Source organism: Ambystoma mexicanum, chromosome 1p (genome assembly GCF_040938575.1).
Source record: "Ambystoma mexicanum isolate Mex_15411 chromosome 1p, UKY_AmexF1_1, whole genome shotgun sequence".
Classification (NCBI taxonomy): Eukaryota; Metazoa; Chordata; class Amphibia; order Caudata; family Ambystomatidae; genus Ambystoma; species Ambystoma mexicanum.
Genome location: NC_090921.1, coordinates 674,891,789 through 674,910,519, shown reverse-complemented (window position 1 = coordinate 674,910,519; position 18,731 = coordinate 674,891,789). Strand labels below are relative to the sequence as shown.

General features: G+C 45.4%; 1 protein-coding gene across 3 annotated transcripts in view; it reads left to right on the top strand.

Annotated features, from left to right (window-relative positions):
* SETDB1 (SET domain bifurcated histone lysine methyltransferase 1) overlaps positions 1-18,731 on the top strand; it is a 1,213,210-nt gene that overhangs the window by 842,390 nt on the left and 352,089 nt on the right. For all 3 annotated transcript variants that reach the window (XM_069649750.1, XM_069649751.1, XM_069649752.1), the window contains exon 17: positions 13,329-13,357. In XM_069649750.1, the coding sequence (XP_069505851.1) occupies positions 13,329-13,357 (29 nt within the window). The remainder of the gene's footprint in view (positions 1-13,328; positions 13,358-18,731) is intronic.

Here is an 18,731-nt window from a genome sequence, read left to right as displayed (position 1 = left end):
GTTATAAGTAGGACGCACAACGCCCGTAGCCTCAGTTCCGGTTTCCCACAAACGTGTTTGCTTCGGAGATCTCGGCGCGCCTCGCTTCTTCTGTTCTATCAGTTCTTCGAATTTGGTGTTTTGTGAAGATATCATGTCTTCGTCTTCTATCCCGCGGTCGGGATTCAAGAAGTGTTGGGACTGCGGTTCCAAGATGTCACTTATGGACCTGCACGACGTCTGCCTCTGGTGCCTCGGCGAGGACCACGCCACCGATGACTGTGACGATTGCCAGTTGTTAACGTCGAAGGCCTTGCGGGAGCTTAGTAAGAATCTTTCTTTAGGTAGGGTTTCCAAACCCTGAAAGTCGAAATCTGCTGGGCTTTCGACCGACGATTCGAGGAGCGACTCTGCGTCGTCGGCGTAAGTCCAGAGGGTCTCGGTCCTGGAATGGTTCCCGCCACTCCTGCCTCCTCGAGGCATTCGCGGAAGCGCCGGCACGGGTTGCCTTCCTCGTCCGAGGACTCCGCCAGACGGCAGGTAGCTTGTCCTACCAAGCATTCCTCCTGCGGAATTTGAGTTGCAGGACTCCGTTCCGTCTGCGCCTTCGAGAGAAGCAGGCAAGGAAAGCGCTAGGGCCACCGTTCGCATGCCTTTGGGCTCGGGCGGTTGGCGTGATCACCGGGAACCTTCGAGGTCCCAGTCGGACAGGGTAGATCGCTCTAGCCATGCCCGCTCCAGGTCCCGGTCCTCGACGCCCTCGAGACCCTCGGAGCCTGTGAGGTCTTCTAAGAAGACGTCAAAGCCATCGGCGCCATGTCCGTCGAGGGACTCTCTCGAGGCTCCACCTTTGAGGAAGTCATCGGCGCCGAGGCCGTTGAAGGACCCGCTCGGGCCACCGCCCTCGAGGCATGTGTCGAAGCCATTGGCGCCACACTTGGCGCCACACTCGATGCCTTTTGTGGAGGCTTTACCGGAGGTACCCCGTGCATCGGTGGAAACTCAGAGGAAGGCCCTTAAGAAGTCAGTGAGGCCTGTATTTGAACCTTTTTCTGTGCCCTCATCCAGGGATTTATTCCAGCCTCTGGGTTACATCTGTGAGGTGGATGAAGGGTCTGATGAAGGTTTGGTTCCTGATGAGGTTCCTGGCGAACTCTTATCTGGTCATAGCCAGTTTGAAGACCCGCGTCAGTCTTTGCACGATGCCAGTGGTCTGGACACCTCTCCGGAGGTTGAGTTCGGTAGGCCTGAGCCTGGCACGCACACCGAGTCTTCATACCGGCGTCTCATGTCTAGGGTGACGGAGTATTAGGGGTGGTCTGCGCCACCAGTGGATTTTCTGCAGGATGACCTGATGGATATTCTTGACCAAGGTCCACCCACTGACCCAGTGCTGCCATTTCATATGGCCTTACAGAGAAGGGTGGTGGCGGCTTGGACTGCACCAGAGAGTCTCCCGGCAGTGAGCAAGTTGTTACCGAAAAAATACTATCCAGTCAGTAGCGACCCCTGTTACTTGACCATGCACCCCACTCCGGAGAGTTTGGTGGTGCAGGCGGCTACGGCCCCAGCAAAGCAGGCGTCGTACCCTACCATCCCTCCAGATAGAGACGACAAACGTTTTGATGGCTGGGTGAAGAAAGTGTTTTCTTCAGGGGGTATGACTTTACAGGCAGCGAACTCTGTGTGTGCCTTAGCACGTTTCACACACTCTGTGGAATTGTGTGTCTTTGGCGGCTGAACATATTCCCGAAGGGGAGGAACGGGATGGTTTTCTTGCACTCGTTCAGGATGGCAAGGATGCCATGTGTGAATCCATTAAGTCGGGTCTGGACATGGCAGACTGTGTCAGGCGGTCCATGGCGGCGAGCACCGTGATGCGCAGATTTGCGTGGTTGCGGAAATCTGGGTTTTCTCCTGACGAACAAGCCCGGCTTCTCAACATGCCCTTTGATGGTGTACATCTTTTTGGCAGCAAGGCTGACGAGAGCCTTGAGAGGTTGCAGACCTCCAAAGCTACAGCAAAGTCGTTGTGCATTGCAGTTCGCCAACCTCTGCCTTTTCGTCCTAGGGGACAGCAATGGAGGGGAGGTTCCTTTCGATACTACTCTTGCTTTGTTAGATCGAGGGGTGCCGCAAGACAATGGGGCCACCATAGGAGTACCAGAGGTGGAAAACAAGGTACTTGAGGTCCCAAGGCCACTCAGACAGTTGCCTCTTTGACCTCAGGCACTGCCGCAGCCGCTTCAGCTCAGTCATGAGGCCATGTCCCAGGGTTCGCAGGTTGGGCAAAGGCTGGCGCAGCATCTTGTAGAATGGCGTGCCATTATTTCAGATGTGTGGGTTCTGGAGATCATAGCTCATGGCTACTGTCTTCCTTTCCGGCAGAGGCCTCACGAGAATCCACCAGGGAATCTCTTTTGAAGAGTCCGGATCCGCTCCTTGCGCAGGAAATCAAATACCTGCTGGATAAAGGCGCCATAGAACTGGTGCCTGTAGCAGAGAGGAACAAGGGATGGTATTCCCCATATTTATTGATTCCAAAAAAAGACTGGGGATTGAGAACCATGGTTTGAACACTTACTTTCATGTGCCGATTCATCCCAAGCACAAGAAGTACCTGAAGTTCGCGGTTGGCAACTCGCATTTTCAGTTTCGGGTCCTGCCGTTCAGATTGACCTCTACCCCGAGGGTCTTCACCAAACTCATGGTGGTGGTGGCAGCGTATCTCAGGAAAGGGGGGAGTCACGTCTACCCCTACCTGGACGATTGGTTGATCAGGGCGCGCTCTCCCGAGCAAGTCCTGTATCATCTGTCAGTCACCTGCCACTCCCTTCACAGGCTGGGTTTCTCCCACTTGACACCTACCCAGCGGCTCCAGTACATCGGAGCAGTGCTCGACACATCCCTGGGGCAGTGTTCGCCTCCCCAGGTGAGGGCTCATCACATTCTGCAGATGGTGCACACGTTTCTACATGCCCAGAGTCGCCCGGCGTTAGAGTTCTTGAGGTTGCTCGGCCTCATGACATCCTGCATTCTTCTGGTGCCAGAGGCCAGCTTGGGGATGAGATGTCTGCAATGGGCTCTCAAGCTGCAGTGTCGGACCCCCGTTCAGGTGCCGCCCTCGGTCGCCCAGGATCTTCTGTGGTGGGCCGTCGAAGGCAGTCTGATGGGGGCTCCATTTTGGCTACCTGGCCAGAGGTGACGATCGTGACGGACGCGTCCCTCACGGGATGGGGAGGTCATGCCAACGAGTTGACAGTCAGCGGTCGTTGGTCTCCGTCGGAGTCCAGACTCCATTTCAATCTGTTGGAGCTGAGGGCCATCAGGCTAGCCCTGAAGGCTTTTCTGCCACCTGTGCGGGGGAAGAATGTCCTGATTCTGACGGACAATACAGTGGCCATGCACTACCATAACAAAAAGGGGGGGCAGGGTCTCTCCCTCTGTGCAGAGAGGCGATGCAGCTCTGGTTCTGGGCCATTCAGCAGGAAATTTCTATATCGGCAGTTAATCTAGCAGGAGACGAAAACGTGATGGCGGACGCTCTGAGCAGGCAGAGCACGGTCTCTCACGATTGGGAGCTGGCTCAGGAGATTCTCCTGGAGATCTTCACCCTTTGGGGGACCCCACAAGTGGATCTCTTCGCCACCAGTGTCAACCAGAAGTGCGAAAGATTCTGCTCGCTGGAATTTCCTCCAAGAGGAACCTTAGGGGACGCGTTCATAGTGGAGTGGTCCTTGCCACTGCTGTACGCGTTTCCTCCAGTCCCTGTCATTCCGCAAGTGCTGCAGAGGTTATGGAGGTTCGGTTCCCGAATGATCCTCATTGCTCCGGCATGGGCCAGGAGAACATGGTACCCTGACCTTCTCGACATGTCCATCTGCCCTCCACGCCGTCTTCCCTACCGAGACGATCTGCTCTCACGGGACGGGGGGTCAGGTTCTCCATCCAGAGGTCAGGTCCCTCAACCTTCATGCTTGGCTTCTGAAAGGTTGAGGTATAAGGATTGGAACCTGCCTGGACACGTGATGGAGGTGTTGCTTTCGGCCAGAAGGCCCGCAACAAAGTCCTTGTACTGTTGCCGTTGGAGAAAGTTCTGCGACTGATGCAGGGTTAAGAATGTGGATCCTTTTTCATGTGCCATTCCTTTGGTTCTGTCTTTTTTGCTTTCATTGGCCCACAAGGGCCGGGCCTGCAAGTGGGTAGCATTAAAGGTTACCTGGCAGCGCTGTCCATATTTAAGCACTCGTCTGAGAAGTGTTCTTATTTTAAGATTCCTTTAATTTCTCAGTTTCTGAAAGGGCTCACTAATGTGTTCCTGCCGTCACCTTTCCAGGTGCCCGGTTGGGATTTGAACCTGGTTCTAAAATTCCTCATGGGAGCTCCATTTGAGCCTTTACATTCTTGCCCTTTGAGACTGTTGACCTTTAAAACTGTATTTTTAGTTGCGGTTACTTCCGCTCGCAGAGTGAGTTAGTTGCAGGGACTATCCGCCAAGCCACCCTTCACGGTGTTGCATAAGGACAGGGTTTCCCTTAGAGTTCATCCTTCTTTTCTTCCGAAGGTTGTGTCGGAATTTAATTTAAGCCAGAAGGTCATTTTTCCAGCATTCTATCCTCCTCCGCATCCTGGTAAGGAACAGCAAAGGCTCCATAGGTTGGACCATAGGAGAGCGTTCAACTTCTACATGTCACGCATGTCCCGGGTCAGAATGGACGATCAGCTCTTTGTAGGATACGTTGGAAGGCGTTTGGGTCAAGCTGTTACTAAGCAGACCTTGTCCAGATGGATTATCTTGACCATCTCAGAATGCTACCGTCTGGCGGGTAAGGACCCTCCGGTAGGATTGAGGGCCCATTCTACTAGGGGTGTGGCTGCCTCCACTGCTGTGCAGAGGGGTGTTCACATTCATAACATTTGTGAAATCGCCACATGGGCCTCTGTCCATACTTTTGTCAAACACTACTCCCTGGATTCTATCCATGGGCAAGATTTGGCCTTGGGTAAGGCAGTCCTCTATTCTGCGATTTGATTGGGCATTCTAAGATTCTAAATTCTTTTCCCCCCTCCATACGTTGGTACTGCTTTGGGAGTCTGTCATAGATGTGGAATATGTTGGAGGAACCAATCCCTTCGAAGAACAAGTTACTTTCTTACCTGGTAATGTTCTTTCAATGGGATGTTCCGACAACATATTCCACATCGCTCCCTCCCTGCCTGCCCCTCTACACAATTTCTTATGCGATTGCAGCTTACGTTTCCACAAGGCTTTCTGTAGTCATTCTGGCAGAAGTTTGGTGGCACATGTTCTGGGGAAAAAACTACAAGTGAGACTACGGGCGTCGTGCGTCCTACTTATAACATCCGGTGATGTTGGCTCGACGGAGGCCATCGAGGACAGCATATCGACGTCATTGACACAGGACGCAGATGCCGAAAATGTTCCAAAGCAGCACAGCTGTGGTGATTACCCGTCATAGATGTGGAATACGTTGTCGGAACATCCCATCGAAAGAACTTTACCAGGTAAGAAAGTAACTCGTTCTTTTCATATCCCATTGCCAAACACTTTGATTACCACAATGGACAACTGAATGGGTTTTACTTTTTCGGAGTTGCTCAGGTCAGGAAACATCCTTGAGGAGGAGACGGGATGTTGAGATCGAGACAGCTAGAGACCAAATTCATCATTGATTTTCAGACCAAATTTCCACAAAGACACAATGTGGATGAGGAGTTGTATACGTTTGTTGGAGTTTAATTGTGATTGTTTTACCCTTCTTTCCAGTCTTTTTCAATGGTCTTGACTATCTTTTTATTATATATAACAGTTAAAATTGATTAATCATTGAATTACCTTCTTTTGTTAGGTTTTGGTTTATTTTGTTATCGTTTTTTCCTGGTCTTTAAAACTGTGGGGTTTATTTGGGAATATATTATTCCGATGGCTTGCAGTTGTCCACTTATAACTTTTGATCTATTTTTCCATTTTGGTAAGTATATAGTATTTGTACTCTTTTGGCATAAATGTAGTAATTCTGGGGTTCAGTTAGTTGTGCTTTGATTCATGCTAGGTTATTCCAGTTTTGCTATGTTTATAGGACAATGGTTTATGGTATGAATTTATCTAACGATTAGCTAATATTGGTGTGAGCTAGCATCCAGATGTTGCCAATTTACAATTGCACTATGAACTTTAGAATTGTATCCTATGTTTGCACTCCATGTGTACTTTTGCACCTGCCTAATTATACCTTAATAATTCCTTTGGCTCCAACAGAGTGTGCATAGTTATCGATTTCATGTGCTCATCTTATATTTGTGTTGAGCATTATGCAGACACTGCTATTTGAGGAATGCACTATGTACTTTACAGATGTATTTAGTATTTACATCTAATATTTACAACTGGGATTGGTGTTGGGTAAGATTTCCACAGAGCTGGCAAATCTTCCTTTCCTGGTTCAACTCCAGAACTCCTAATCTTTAACTCTTTTTATGGGTGTCATTTTTAAGACTCTCCATAGTACATTTTTAAAGTTATCATGTCTAACAACTTATTGGCAATACGTGCCTGTTGTTGCTGGGTTGCCCTAGGGGCTCCCCATTTAACTTTCTTGTGCTAACCTTGAGTGAACTACAGTTCCCAAGGGTAGAAAGGATCTTTGAATCCCTTTTACATTTGATTCTGTGAAACCAGCACCCCCCCCCCCCACCTTATGTGGAGTGCTGGGGAGATACAATGTATCCCCTTTCACATTAAAACTGTAACAATTCTATTACAGTAACAAGCTTACCTTTAATGGCTGGTGGCAGTGATACCTTTTACTAATTTGGTGCACCTTTACCGTGGGCTGTAATCACAGCTGCAGTAAAGGCACTTAAGGGTGCTCATTTTACCAAAATGGCCCCTGTCTTCTTTTTCTGCCATTTTAGTGTTTCTTGTCGTTTCTTGTTCCTTCCCCTGACATCCAGGGCGGGAAATTCCTTTGAGTTTTGTCTTTGGCGGGAGTCCCCTGGACACCCCGCCCAGGCTCCAGTCAGTCTGTAAGCACAGGAAGTGGGGGAGGAGTCCAAAACTTACCCCTCCTTTGTCCTTCCTTCAACTGGGCCAAATCCCAGTGGGGGGTTGGCTGTCCCTTTCTTGTAAAATGCAGGGAGAGAATGCAGAGGTTGTGTTGCAGTTCCTGATAAATACTGGAAACCTGGAAGCTGAAGTCATGTCGACCACTGGAACAGAAAACCGAAGAGGATGACGAAGGAAAAGCAGCGGGAATTATTTCCAGCGACCGGAGAGCCTGCTGTGTAACCGGAGCCTGCTGCAGCCCTTCCTTCCGATCGGCCTGGGGTCTCCGAAAACGACAACCCGAACCCAGAGCCTGGTGAGACCCACTAGACTCAAGAAGACCTGCATTTTGAGCCATCCCATGGGTTGCTGAGACCTTGTGTTCTTGCAATACCCCAATACCCTGGGTCCTGCAGCCACTATGCAGTGCACGGTCTTCCGAATTCCGAATCGCGCTGAAACTTCGTGGGCATCCTGGTGTATCTCCAGAGACACAAGCTTCCTCACAAGAGTGCTGGACCTTTTAAACAACGAGAATTCAACCGCGATTTTCTGTCTTCTGTGCTCCTTGAAAAGGCGCCAACCCGCAGAACCGCATTCAGCCGTGAGAGAAATCTGGCCTAGAGCCTTCTTCATTGATCCCTGCTGCAAAGTCCCTTCTGAGGTCTTGTGTTCAGTCTCCAGGACAAGGAATCCACTGACCGGGTATTTGGCTGCAGTCCCTGAAGTTCTCCTGCTGCAATCTCTTCTTCATTGCTGAGGTACTGTGTTGGCTTGGGTATATACTTACCTTAAGCTTGTTGGGATTTCTGTGTAGTCCTGGGGTGTTTTCTATGATTGGGAGGTCCCTCATCCAGTGCACCCAGTCCCACTGCTAGAATCCTGCTGGGGTGTCTTCTGTGAAGCACCTGGACCCTCTTCTAACCCTAGAAGTGAAGTACTCACTTGTTTGCCCAGTTTTCCTAAGGAACTCTGACTTTTGCTACTAAAGAACTTATTCTAACACTGCCTGTTGGTCACTAGTCCTAGTGACCCCCCTTCTGCCACTGAGAACACTCATGCTCTAAGGGAAAGACTTTGAAGGGATTGGGACTTCTGCCTAGAAAAGAAATCAAGTGTTTTAGATACTTGTAAAAAGTTGGTGGGTAACTGTAATTCTAAGAGTGACCAGTTACCAAAGTTCTTACTGATCTTGAATATGTGATGCACTATTCTTAAAATTATGGTTAACATCTTTTCTTCCTTAGCCACTGTTTTACCAGTCTAAAAGAAAGTAGATGTGAAGGTATTTTACTCTCCTCTGATTAGGTTGTGCCTCTTTACAAAAGTAATGTGTTGGTTTCACCAGATTATTCCTGTAGGGTAATTGTATGATTGTCCTCCAACTGTTGGTATCACCAGGTTAGTCCTGTTAGGATAACTGTATGAGTGTCCCCCAACTGGGTCTTGCTTCCCCTGACTTGCTGCTAGCCTGTCCTTAATAAGACTACATTAGGTTGTTGCCTACCTAGAATAACTATTCAGTTAAGTGTGACATTGGGTTTTACTTTCCCCTTCATTGTGAAGTTAAAGTAAGTGGGTTTTACTTACCTTGTGTTAGCTGTGTGCCATCCAAAACAAGTTACCAGAGTTATTGCTTACCTCAATCTGGGGTTCCCTGATTTCCAAAGCATCTGTAATTGCATATTACATCCTTAGGTTTTACTCACATGGTATAACTGTGTGCTATGACAAAAGTAGTTATAGGTTTTTACTGCGCCTAGAACAAGTGTTTCGCTATTCACCAAATGTATATTGTTCAGTTGACTGTTTGTGATTTGTTCCAAGAGTCATTGTACAACTGGAAGGGCCTACTGTCCTCCTATTACCAAAAGTAATCTAAGTAACCATTGGTCTTTTACTCCCAAAGAATAGGCTTGACCTATACTAAATGTGTATAACAAGGTTTTGACTTTCCTAGAACTACTGTTAGGTGTTCCAAATAAGGTTTATACTTGGGTCTGTGTACTTTCAAGTATAATGATGTGTTTTATATTGTGATTTCTTATAATATGTTAGTACTTACTCAACCCCTAGATTTATTTGGGCCTACCTGTATTTAAATAAATACTTTATTTTTACAATACATAGTGTTTCAGTGTTTCTTTGGATCATTTGTATTACAATTTCATTTGTACTGTATCTACTGCCCTCTCTCCCTCCTAAGATAAACCTGGCTGCTCTGTCTACGCTACCCCAAACTCAGGTGGTACAGCCTTATACTAAGAGTGCAGTCTTGTACTGCCTCAGTAGAATGGTTTTGCTAGGCCCTTAATTGGACTTCAGAAAAACTATTCTAACAATTGGTACTTGGGATCGGAATTTAGTTAATGGCGTTGTTTTGCACATAGCATCCTGGTCTGATATATCTGCGCTCTGGGCATGTTTTATTCTTGTGCTGGGCGTATAGCTGCAGGCATGTTGCCTGAATGCTGTATAGGCAGCTTATAATTACATTATGCACCTTATAGCTGGATTCACTGTTTATAATTTCTATTGGAACTAGGCATTTGCACCTGATCTGAGCTCAAATGTACTTTTGCGGATATTGGCAGCTTATGATTGCACTATGCACTTTATAGATGGTTTATAATTGCTATTTGCACTGGGCCCGTGTCTCTGATCCGAGTGTGCAGTTTGTTCTTCAATTTGGCGTTGGCTTTATATTCTTATTCCCAATGATACAATTTGGGTCGACCTGGTCACGTGGCAACATTCTAATTGAATTGGCCACGGGGCTATCATGAATTTATTTACATTTATGCACCTACATTTTACAGTGCTGTACTGGCGGTTTCAAGCCACTACAAATTGTGGTTAATAATGTCCCACTTCTGGTAGAGACCGGGTTCTTTGCATTTGAGATATGCAGGACTTAAAGTATTTGGTGCAATTAATAGTTATGACCGTTTGTAGACATGTGGGTGTTCATTAAGTTACCAGGATGTATTGAATTATTGAAATTGTTATATGGTTTTCTTTTTCAGCATTACTCGCTAGCAGAATGTATCCATTATATGTTAGTGTGTGGTTGATTGTACATGGAGAATACTACACTCCAAAATGGCTGTTTTATTTTGGGAGGTTTTCACCTAGTAATGTATGTGAAGGGCAGAATACCATAGTTAGGTCACTGCTCTTTTTAAATGTAAGAACTGCATTCTGTTGAGTGTGATCAGGTGCCCAGACGAGGCATGAAACGCGTGTGGACATTGACCAAATTAAATACATTTTTAAACGGACTCATTTTTGTCTGTTGGTGCTTTCTTGTGCTGGTGTTGCGTACGACCCTGACATCAGTTGATGTCATGTTCTGTGGTTTCTAAAATATATATATATATATTATCACAGAACTATTTGGTACAATAGCTCTCACCTGGATTGAGAAGATTCGTAATGATACTGAGATTGAATCAACTACCAACAATGTCTGTATGTGGGCCTAGGTATGGTGTTGCCAAAGGCAATAGGCATTGTAGAATGTTTCAACAACTGCATTATATTGGAAACCAATCGTCATGTTCTAAAGCAAGGGTGTACAACTTTTGGCTCTCCAGATGTTTTGGGCTACAGATCCCACCAGTCCTAGCTAGCGTAGTCAATGGTGAGGGATCATGGCAGTTATAGCCCACAACTTCTGGAAACTCACTGGTTGCAGATCTCTGTTCTAACGGAATGTCTTAACAATGGCCCCTGGATACATGCTACATCTAGATAGTTTTGTACATAATTTAACTCATATAAAAACTGAAACATTTTGCTACAGATTTCTAGCTGTTACACACTTATCTCTGACAATAGCTTTAAGTAAACTCTGGGACATAGTGGTGAAGAAATCCAAGCCTATTGACAATTAACAATACAGTTGTTCAACATCTGCTGCTTAATATGCTGGAACTAACCAAAATGGATGCTTTTAATTTAAAAAAAAATGTAATAGCAAGAAAGATACATGTTTAATAGATAATGTTACATGTGATTGAGTGTAATACTAGTGCTGCTATGAAACTTTATTATTTTAAAGAGTGTAAATACAATTATGAAATAGGAACTATCAATATGTTAAGCATTTGTATTAGTGTAGTATCTAATAATTTAATTTTTAGAATGTAGGTATACAAATTGTATGTATTTTTAGTATTGTAAGGTGAGAAAAGTGCACTTGAGCTGTAACGCGATTATAAAACAAATTAACAAATAATTCCCATTCCAGTGTGTTTAAAAAGTCCTCAAAGCTCAGGCAACCGGACAAGACCAAAAAGTAAAAGAAGATAACTGATGTCCCTGCTAAGGACCCACACAACAGAGGTTGTGCTCCAGAGCCACAGATGCTGGTGGCCACTGCAGCCCCAAAGTGCCTGTAGTCGTACAAACGCGAGGTTTTGGCAATGTTTGCATGAACGAGTCAACAGCTAAGGGTGTCTCCTCCCACTTGCCTGTAGTACAGCCTGGATCTGGATACTTGGCCTCAGTCATGTTGTATGGGTGGTGGCAAGTGTTCCCGATTCTGGTGTAAGGGAACCAGACACTCTAGTTGTTGACCTGTTCGGCAGGTGCACCTCAATGGGCTTACTGGAGTTTTCAGATGTCTACGACACACACAGCTAAGCAGATTATGGCTTTCTGGGGGTACAGACATGGCCTGTAACAGCCTGCCTGCCAGAGACATGGTAGGCCCTATCTTCTCGACCGCTGTTCCAGCCACCTGATTGGCTAATGGCCCTTCCCTGGGTGCAAATGTGTAATCCCGGCCCTTCTCGGTCTGTTAACTCAGGAAGCAGGCCGGGTCATCTACCCAGAAGCAGGCATCCTTCAGGTTCACACCTATCTCCTGAGTGGCTAGCGTTTCAGGGCAACGGTTTGTCCAAGTAGGTTCTGGGCCTCAAGGTGGGTGCCAGGGGCAGCTTTACGCCTGTAGATGGCTGTACATATGTAGGTTGTGCCATTGACTAGCAATTGGAGACATTAGCTGCTTTATGAGCTAGGGTCCTTGACTTTGCATTGTCACTGCTAAGGTAGGTGTTACAGGCGCTGACAGTGGGGGTACATGGCCGCACATTCAATCTTTATTCAAAAGCCTGAGGAGGGTTTTTTGAGGTATTTGTGAGTCAGTTTCTGAAATGACTGGTAATTGGCTATCCGGCAGTGCCGTACATCTAAGCAAAGTGAGACCTGAACTTGGTCTTGACACAGTTGATGGCACCACCATTTGAGCCCATTCCTTTTTCGAGTTTCTTATCCTAAAGACTTTGTTTCTAGTGGCCATAACGTCGGCCAGATAGGTGTGAGCTAGAGACCCTGTCCGCTGACAGACCTTGCATGTCTTTTTACAAAAGACAAGGCGACGCTTTGAGTGAAACGGAAGGTCATTAACAATTAATGAGCTTCACACCAATCAGTTTGTACAGCATCCAGCCTACTTACTGCTCCCTCATGCTTCCAAGGCAGTGGAGAGGCTGCACAGGCGTGATCCTAAGAGTGCCATCAGGCACTTTGTATCAAATCAAATGAGTACAGAGTGGCCATGATTAGGCAGATCATCTCCAGGTGGATTGCTGGCTGCATTAGAATTTGCTACAAGGCGACACACGGATCGTCCTGAGGCGATCACAACACGTTCCACAAGGGGACATGTGGCTACCGCTGCTTTCTTGTAGGGGGTTCCATTTCATGAAATCTGCGGCATGGCCAATTAGTCTACTCATTTGGTAGAGATGTAGAACAGCAGATCTCTAGGTGAGTGCTCTCATTGTCTTGGTATCCCATAGGCCCCTATTTCCTTAATTATTTAATTGCCATTCCTGGGACAATCTTTCAAATATAAGGAATCTGCAGAAGCAATAGTTTCCATTACGCGAACCACCCTTCTCACCTCAGTGGCCTATGCATGTTCCTTCTGTGGTTGAACATATCCAGGAACTGTTGGTCTTAAAGTGGGTATTGCCACGTAAACACTAGGTACCCTCACTTGGATTTAGAAGCGAGACCACCATTATGGCACCGTGAGTATGGGTGGTGAAACTCGGCAAGCATGATTAAAATACCACAAGGTCATAGCTTACAGGCTGAACACTTAAAAGATCAGAAATCTGCAAATGAGATATTTTATCCATTAGAACTAACATTGGCTGTAATGTATGCAACATGGCCTTTAGTCGTTTCTTTAGCTTGCTATATTTGTTAGATGTATATTAATCTTCTGCAATGCTTCCATTAAAATTGTATGCTTCTATTTTTTTTGCAGGACTCTGAAGACCAGAACAAATTTCCAGTGTAAGTTTTTACTGATCCTGTCACCTGTGATGCTCTGACGTTTGATATTCTTTAATATTCTGCATTCCATTATGCGGGTAATTTTTAAGATGGTCTGTGAATGGGGTACTGTAGGAGAAATGGAAGGCTTCCATCTCTGATTTGCAAGTCAGAGAATGGGTGTGAGTAGCTGAAACAACAGATTGTGCGTGTGCCTTTTGGTGTATATCTATAATTATCTCATGCTTTGGTCTGATAATAGCACAAAAAACAATATTGTATTGATGCATGTCAGAATGATCTTTGATACACAGAAATATATTAGATTGTTTAAACAATCACCAACGCCACCAAACCTTGAGCAGATTATACATCAGAATAGGAATATAGTTGGTCAGCGATGCACACTAGTCTGTTCCCTCCAGTTGCCCCATAATCAACACAAAGAGGCCAACAAGACCAGCTCAGAGTGAGGCAATTTATGCAAAAGTATATTACACAACAGTGTATAAACACAGCCAGTGGATTACCTGCACTCTTAAAGCATTACCTGACAAAACCTTGCTCCATTGACCAACCAATGACACCTGTTCACTCAGCCCCCAGACGATATGTTACTGCAAAGCTCTAGTTAATACGAAAACTCAGTTGTGCAGAATTACACATTGTGAACATCCATCAGTGCGACAAGGTCATGATGGTGGCATTGGAGTATAAAATGTGTTTAAGCAAGAACAAATGTGCTCCTCGTTCTACAGCAGCATGTTTAACAGTAGATGAGCAAATTTTAGCAGCCACAGGTGAACATGGGTGTGGAACATTTTAATGAGAGCAAACACTAATCAGAAATATGGAACAGCCAAGGAAAGTTTTCTTTAGTTGAACTGCCACAGCTTTTTCCCCTTTGCGGTACATCAGAGGAATACCCTTGAGTTGGCCAGTATTAAAACCTGTGAAAACGTTCAGAAGTAGAAATCTATAGACTCAAGCTTTTTATAGAAATACACATTTTTTGTAATTTTTATTTACTTGTTTATAATCACTTAGATTTTTACAAGAGTTTTCATTCAAGAAACAAATTGAAAATGGAGAACGACGGTCTGTATTTAAGTCAATCAAAGTTTTTGGTAGAAATTGGTTTGGAAGCGTTGGTAAGTTTCGTCTTTTGCATTGCAATGTTCAAAAGCTTTGCAGAAGCCGTGGACCATCTAATCTTGTTGCCTGTAATAAGGCGATTCCACCATGTTGCTTCATTACCGGCAAATGAGTTTACAAGCAGGGGGCTAAAAAAGGCTTTCTTAGCTTGGTGCGGAGCAGGGCAAATCATCAGCAAGTGTCTGATGAATTCTATCTTTTCAGGATTTTTGCAGTGTCTGCAAGCTTTTTCCTTAGATCCTGTTCTGATGGCTAGGATTTCCTGAGTCGGTAATACGTTGAGACGTGCTTTCAATAAGGTTCTCATTAGTGATTTGCTTGGATATTTTTTACAGTACAACATGCGTTCTTTCAGTTTATTTAGAGTCATAGGGAGATGAGCTAGTAGTTTGTTTGATGTTGCTTTCTCGTTCGTGGTTATCCAGTCCAGACACTCCATTTTTGTTTTTATCCTTATCGGGTTGTTCGTCAGTTCTTCCTCAGTGCAAGCAATCTCCCATAGTTAATGTTTTTGGGCCTTAGCCCAGTCATTCATAAAGCAGTCATTTCCATTTGGCAATTTCTTCTGCTATCATACGATAGATTTCGAGGCTCTCGGGATTTTGGATTTTTCTTTATAACTGTAAGGTACTATATTCCACCACTGATTTCAGGGAGACGAGACCGAGTTCCCATCTTATCGCTGATGTTGAGTTGGGTAAACCAAGTACCGATCTCCAGATGAGACCTTCGATTTTTTTTGCCATAATAGAGGGGGGATTGTTGGTGTGGCATCCATACGTAAGTCAATGATTGAACAATCTTGGCCTTGTAGAAGTTGATGGCAGGTTGAAGTGAGAATTTGCCGTACTTTCTATCGACTGCTCTTAGTTGAGCGGCTAGATTCTTAGCCACAGTACTTCTTGCATATTTGAGGCTTTCTTGGAGCTGTCAATTTGGACTCCGAGGTACTTGAATGTTTTGACCACTTCGATTTTCATCTCGTGAAGGTACCACTGTAGACTCTCCTTCTTTTTGGTCCCCGGTTTTTGAAATATCATGATTTTAGTTTTCGATTTGTTGATCTCGAGATTATTTTCTAAAATGTAGTTTGTCAGGTTGTCAAGCTGTCGTTGCAGACCGACCTGAGTAAGATCGAATAGTATCAGGTAGTCAGCATATAAGAGTCTCAGGACTGTATTGGTTTCAATTTTTGGTGCGAATGACCTGATCTTGTTTTGGCTATCTTTGTAGTCGCTGAGGAAGGATATAAACAGGGCCGGTGCCAGTGGGAAGACTTGCTTCACTCGGCGGTATGTGGGTCTTGGGTTCGGAATTAGGCCTTGGTTGTTTAGGCAGACAGTAATGCTGTTATTTGAGTTAAGGTCGATTATGGGGTCCAAGATTCCTTCTGGGCAGTGCCATGTCCTTAATTTGGACCACCGTTTCTGTCTGTCCATTCTAGCAAATGCTTGAGACAAGTCGACAAATGCTAGAAAAGTTTGTGGTGCTCCTGACAGGGCTCTTTCCTTAAGTATGTTCAGGCACATTATGTTGGCACTGGTACTGGCGTTTTTCTGGAATCTTGTTTGCAGAGGATCAATGCTCAGTGAAGTATGAGCCGATTTGCGGAAATGGGTCAGAAGTATTGTAGCAAAGACTTTCCCGATAACATCGAGGAGGGCTATTGGCCGATAATTCTAGAACCCTTTTTAAAGATCGGAACAATCACGGCTTTAGTCCATGAGTCAGGGATTGTTTTTCTTTCTCTACAGACCTTGAAGATTGAACTGATTAAGGTTAACCAGTCGTCCTAATGTTTCAGGTCGCAGTTGGCAAGACCGTCGGGACCTGGGGCTCTCGACGTCTTCAATTTTACAATGTTTTTTTCATCTCCTCGCTATCTGTCAGGTCCACCCAAACTGAATCATTCAGTTGCTTGGTTACATGATGGTTTTCTTTTAACGGTTCGAATAGTTTTGAGAAATGGGTGGTCCATTTTTCTTCCGAGACTGGGTTGATCATATGCATGTTTTGGTGATTGTTCGGTTTATTGATGATCGACCAAAACTCGCGAGATTTTTTGTTGGACAGTGCCGTCATCATCGCCTCAGCATCAGACTGGTATAGGGGAGATCTGGTGTTTCTCAGCCACTGCTTGTATTTTCTCGTTTCACAATTGAAATGTTCCCAAAGTGTGGTTCGATTCATGGTTACTGCCTCTCATTTTAGCTTTCTCAGAAGTCTTCGTTTGATGACCAGGGTCATGTTGTACTCGTGGCTGTGATGGTTAAAGAAGTTATTATGGCTCATCTTAGGCTTTTTCAAAGCAAGAAGCAGGGGAATGTAGCTGGACCTGGAAGCGGCTTCTTGCGATGCAGAGTCAGACGTTAGATTGTTATATTGATCGGTAAGCTTACGAACGTCTGAGGTGAACATGCGGAGACGAGTTTGTTGTGAGTTGGTCTCAATAGACGGTTCGTAGGATTGCAGTTGACGAGCTTTACTTCTGCAACACAGAAGTAAAGAAGACTACACATTATAACTATTAGGATCTTTTCATCTCTGTTCAGGGTTTACCTTCCTAAACTTAAGCAGATGGATATCCTTTAGCTCGCCGGTCAAGCCTCCATGGTCAACTGTTACAAGGGGGAACGCTGTAGGCAAGAATACAGGGTCACACAGTACTAATTTGACTAAAGCAGAGGTCTGCAACCTTTTGGTTATTCAGATGTTTTGGACTATAACTCCCCTCAGCCCTAGCCAACATAATCAATGGCTAGTAATCATGAGTCGTAATCCAAAATGTTGCCTGCCGCAAGTTGCAGACCCCTGAAAAACGGAATGTCCATGCAGTGGTTGTTATGAAAATAAACCTTCACGGCTGCCAATTCACCGAAATACCTACGAACACCCAAGTAACATAATTTCGAATGGATTGTGTCCTCCCACGTATTCCTCATCTTAGATATATCCTTACCTTTAGGTTTCGCCTCAGAATTTTTTTTTCTCTCTCCAGCAGAGGGCGCTCCACTCGCGGCCGCGGCGTCGATGTCCCTCAGTGGCATCCGTCGAACACCCACGTCATCCACTGTATAAGAGCCTCAAGCGCATCCGTTGGCTTCAGTTCAATTTTTCCGTTAGCTTCGCTTCGGATCGAGTTAAACGGCGCTTCAGTATTTTGTGTGAAAAAAAGCTATGTCGTCTTCGAACCCTTCCACACCGAAGACAGGCTTTAAAAAATGCCTAAAATGTGGAAAGATGTCCCTGACGGATCCACATAAGAATTGTCTATGGTGCCTCAGTCCCGACCACCGTACGGAAGACTGTGGTTCGTGCCATTCGATGACCCACAAAGCCCTAAAAGAGCATAGAGGTAAACTGACGATGGGGGAGGGTTTATCGAAGTCCACTTTAAAAAAGAGAGACTCGGACCAGTCTTCGATGACGTATCATAAAAAACATCATTCGAGGAGTAGATCGAGGAAGTCCTCTTCGTCTTCTAAAAAGGTTAAGAAGAAACAATATCGATCTCCCTCATCCTCTTCGACATCTTCGGAAGAGGTTATCACATGTCCATCTAAACATGACTCTCCAAGAAAATGGGAAGCTTTTCGAGTTTCCATGCTAAAAAAATTTGAGAACGCGGCCCAGACCCCCTCAAAAATAGCTAAATAAAACCATGCTCCTGCTCACAATAAAAGTGACAGAGGAAGGTCCAAAACAAGGAAAGCCGATAAAAAGACGTCGAGAGAGTCATCGAGAGATTCTTCTCGATCACTTCGTAAGACAGATCCTTCGGTGCATAAATCGAAGGTAGAGGGAAACAAAATGGTGTCGAAAGATCATACGCCATCAAAGTCGACATCAAAATCGTCGAAGACTGCAAAGGTCCTCAAGTCGAACACTCCCTCGAAGGAAGCTACGTCGAGTTCACGCTCGAAAACCACAAAAGCTCCTTCGACGGTTTCCACGGCTCCCTCGACGATAACATTGAGGTCGTCGAAAGTTCCTTCAACGATGTCGAAGGAGGTGATTAATACTTTGGCGGCATCAATGCTTTTGTCGACGCCCAAATCTTTAATAAGGGAAAAACCTGTACTGCCTGAAAAGGTTTTTCAACCTGAGAGTCGACATGATTTTTTCAGGGCCATGTCATCCATCTATGAGGGAGATTCATCAGATGAGGAGGAAGTAACCTCTGCTGGTGTTAAATTTGGCACAAGATCTGTCCCAAAGGAGTTAATTAACCCTCACTCAA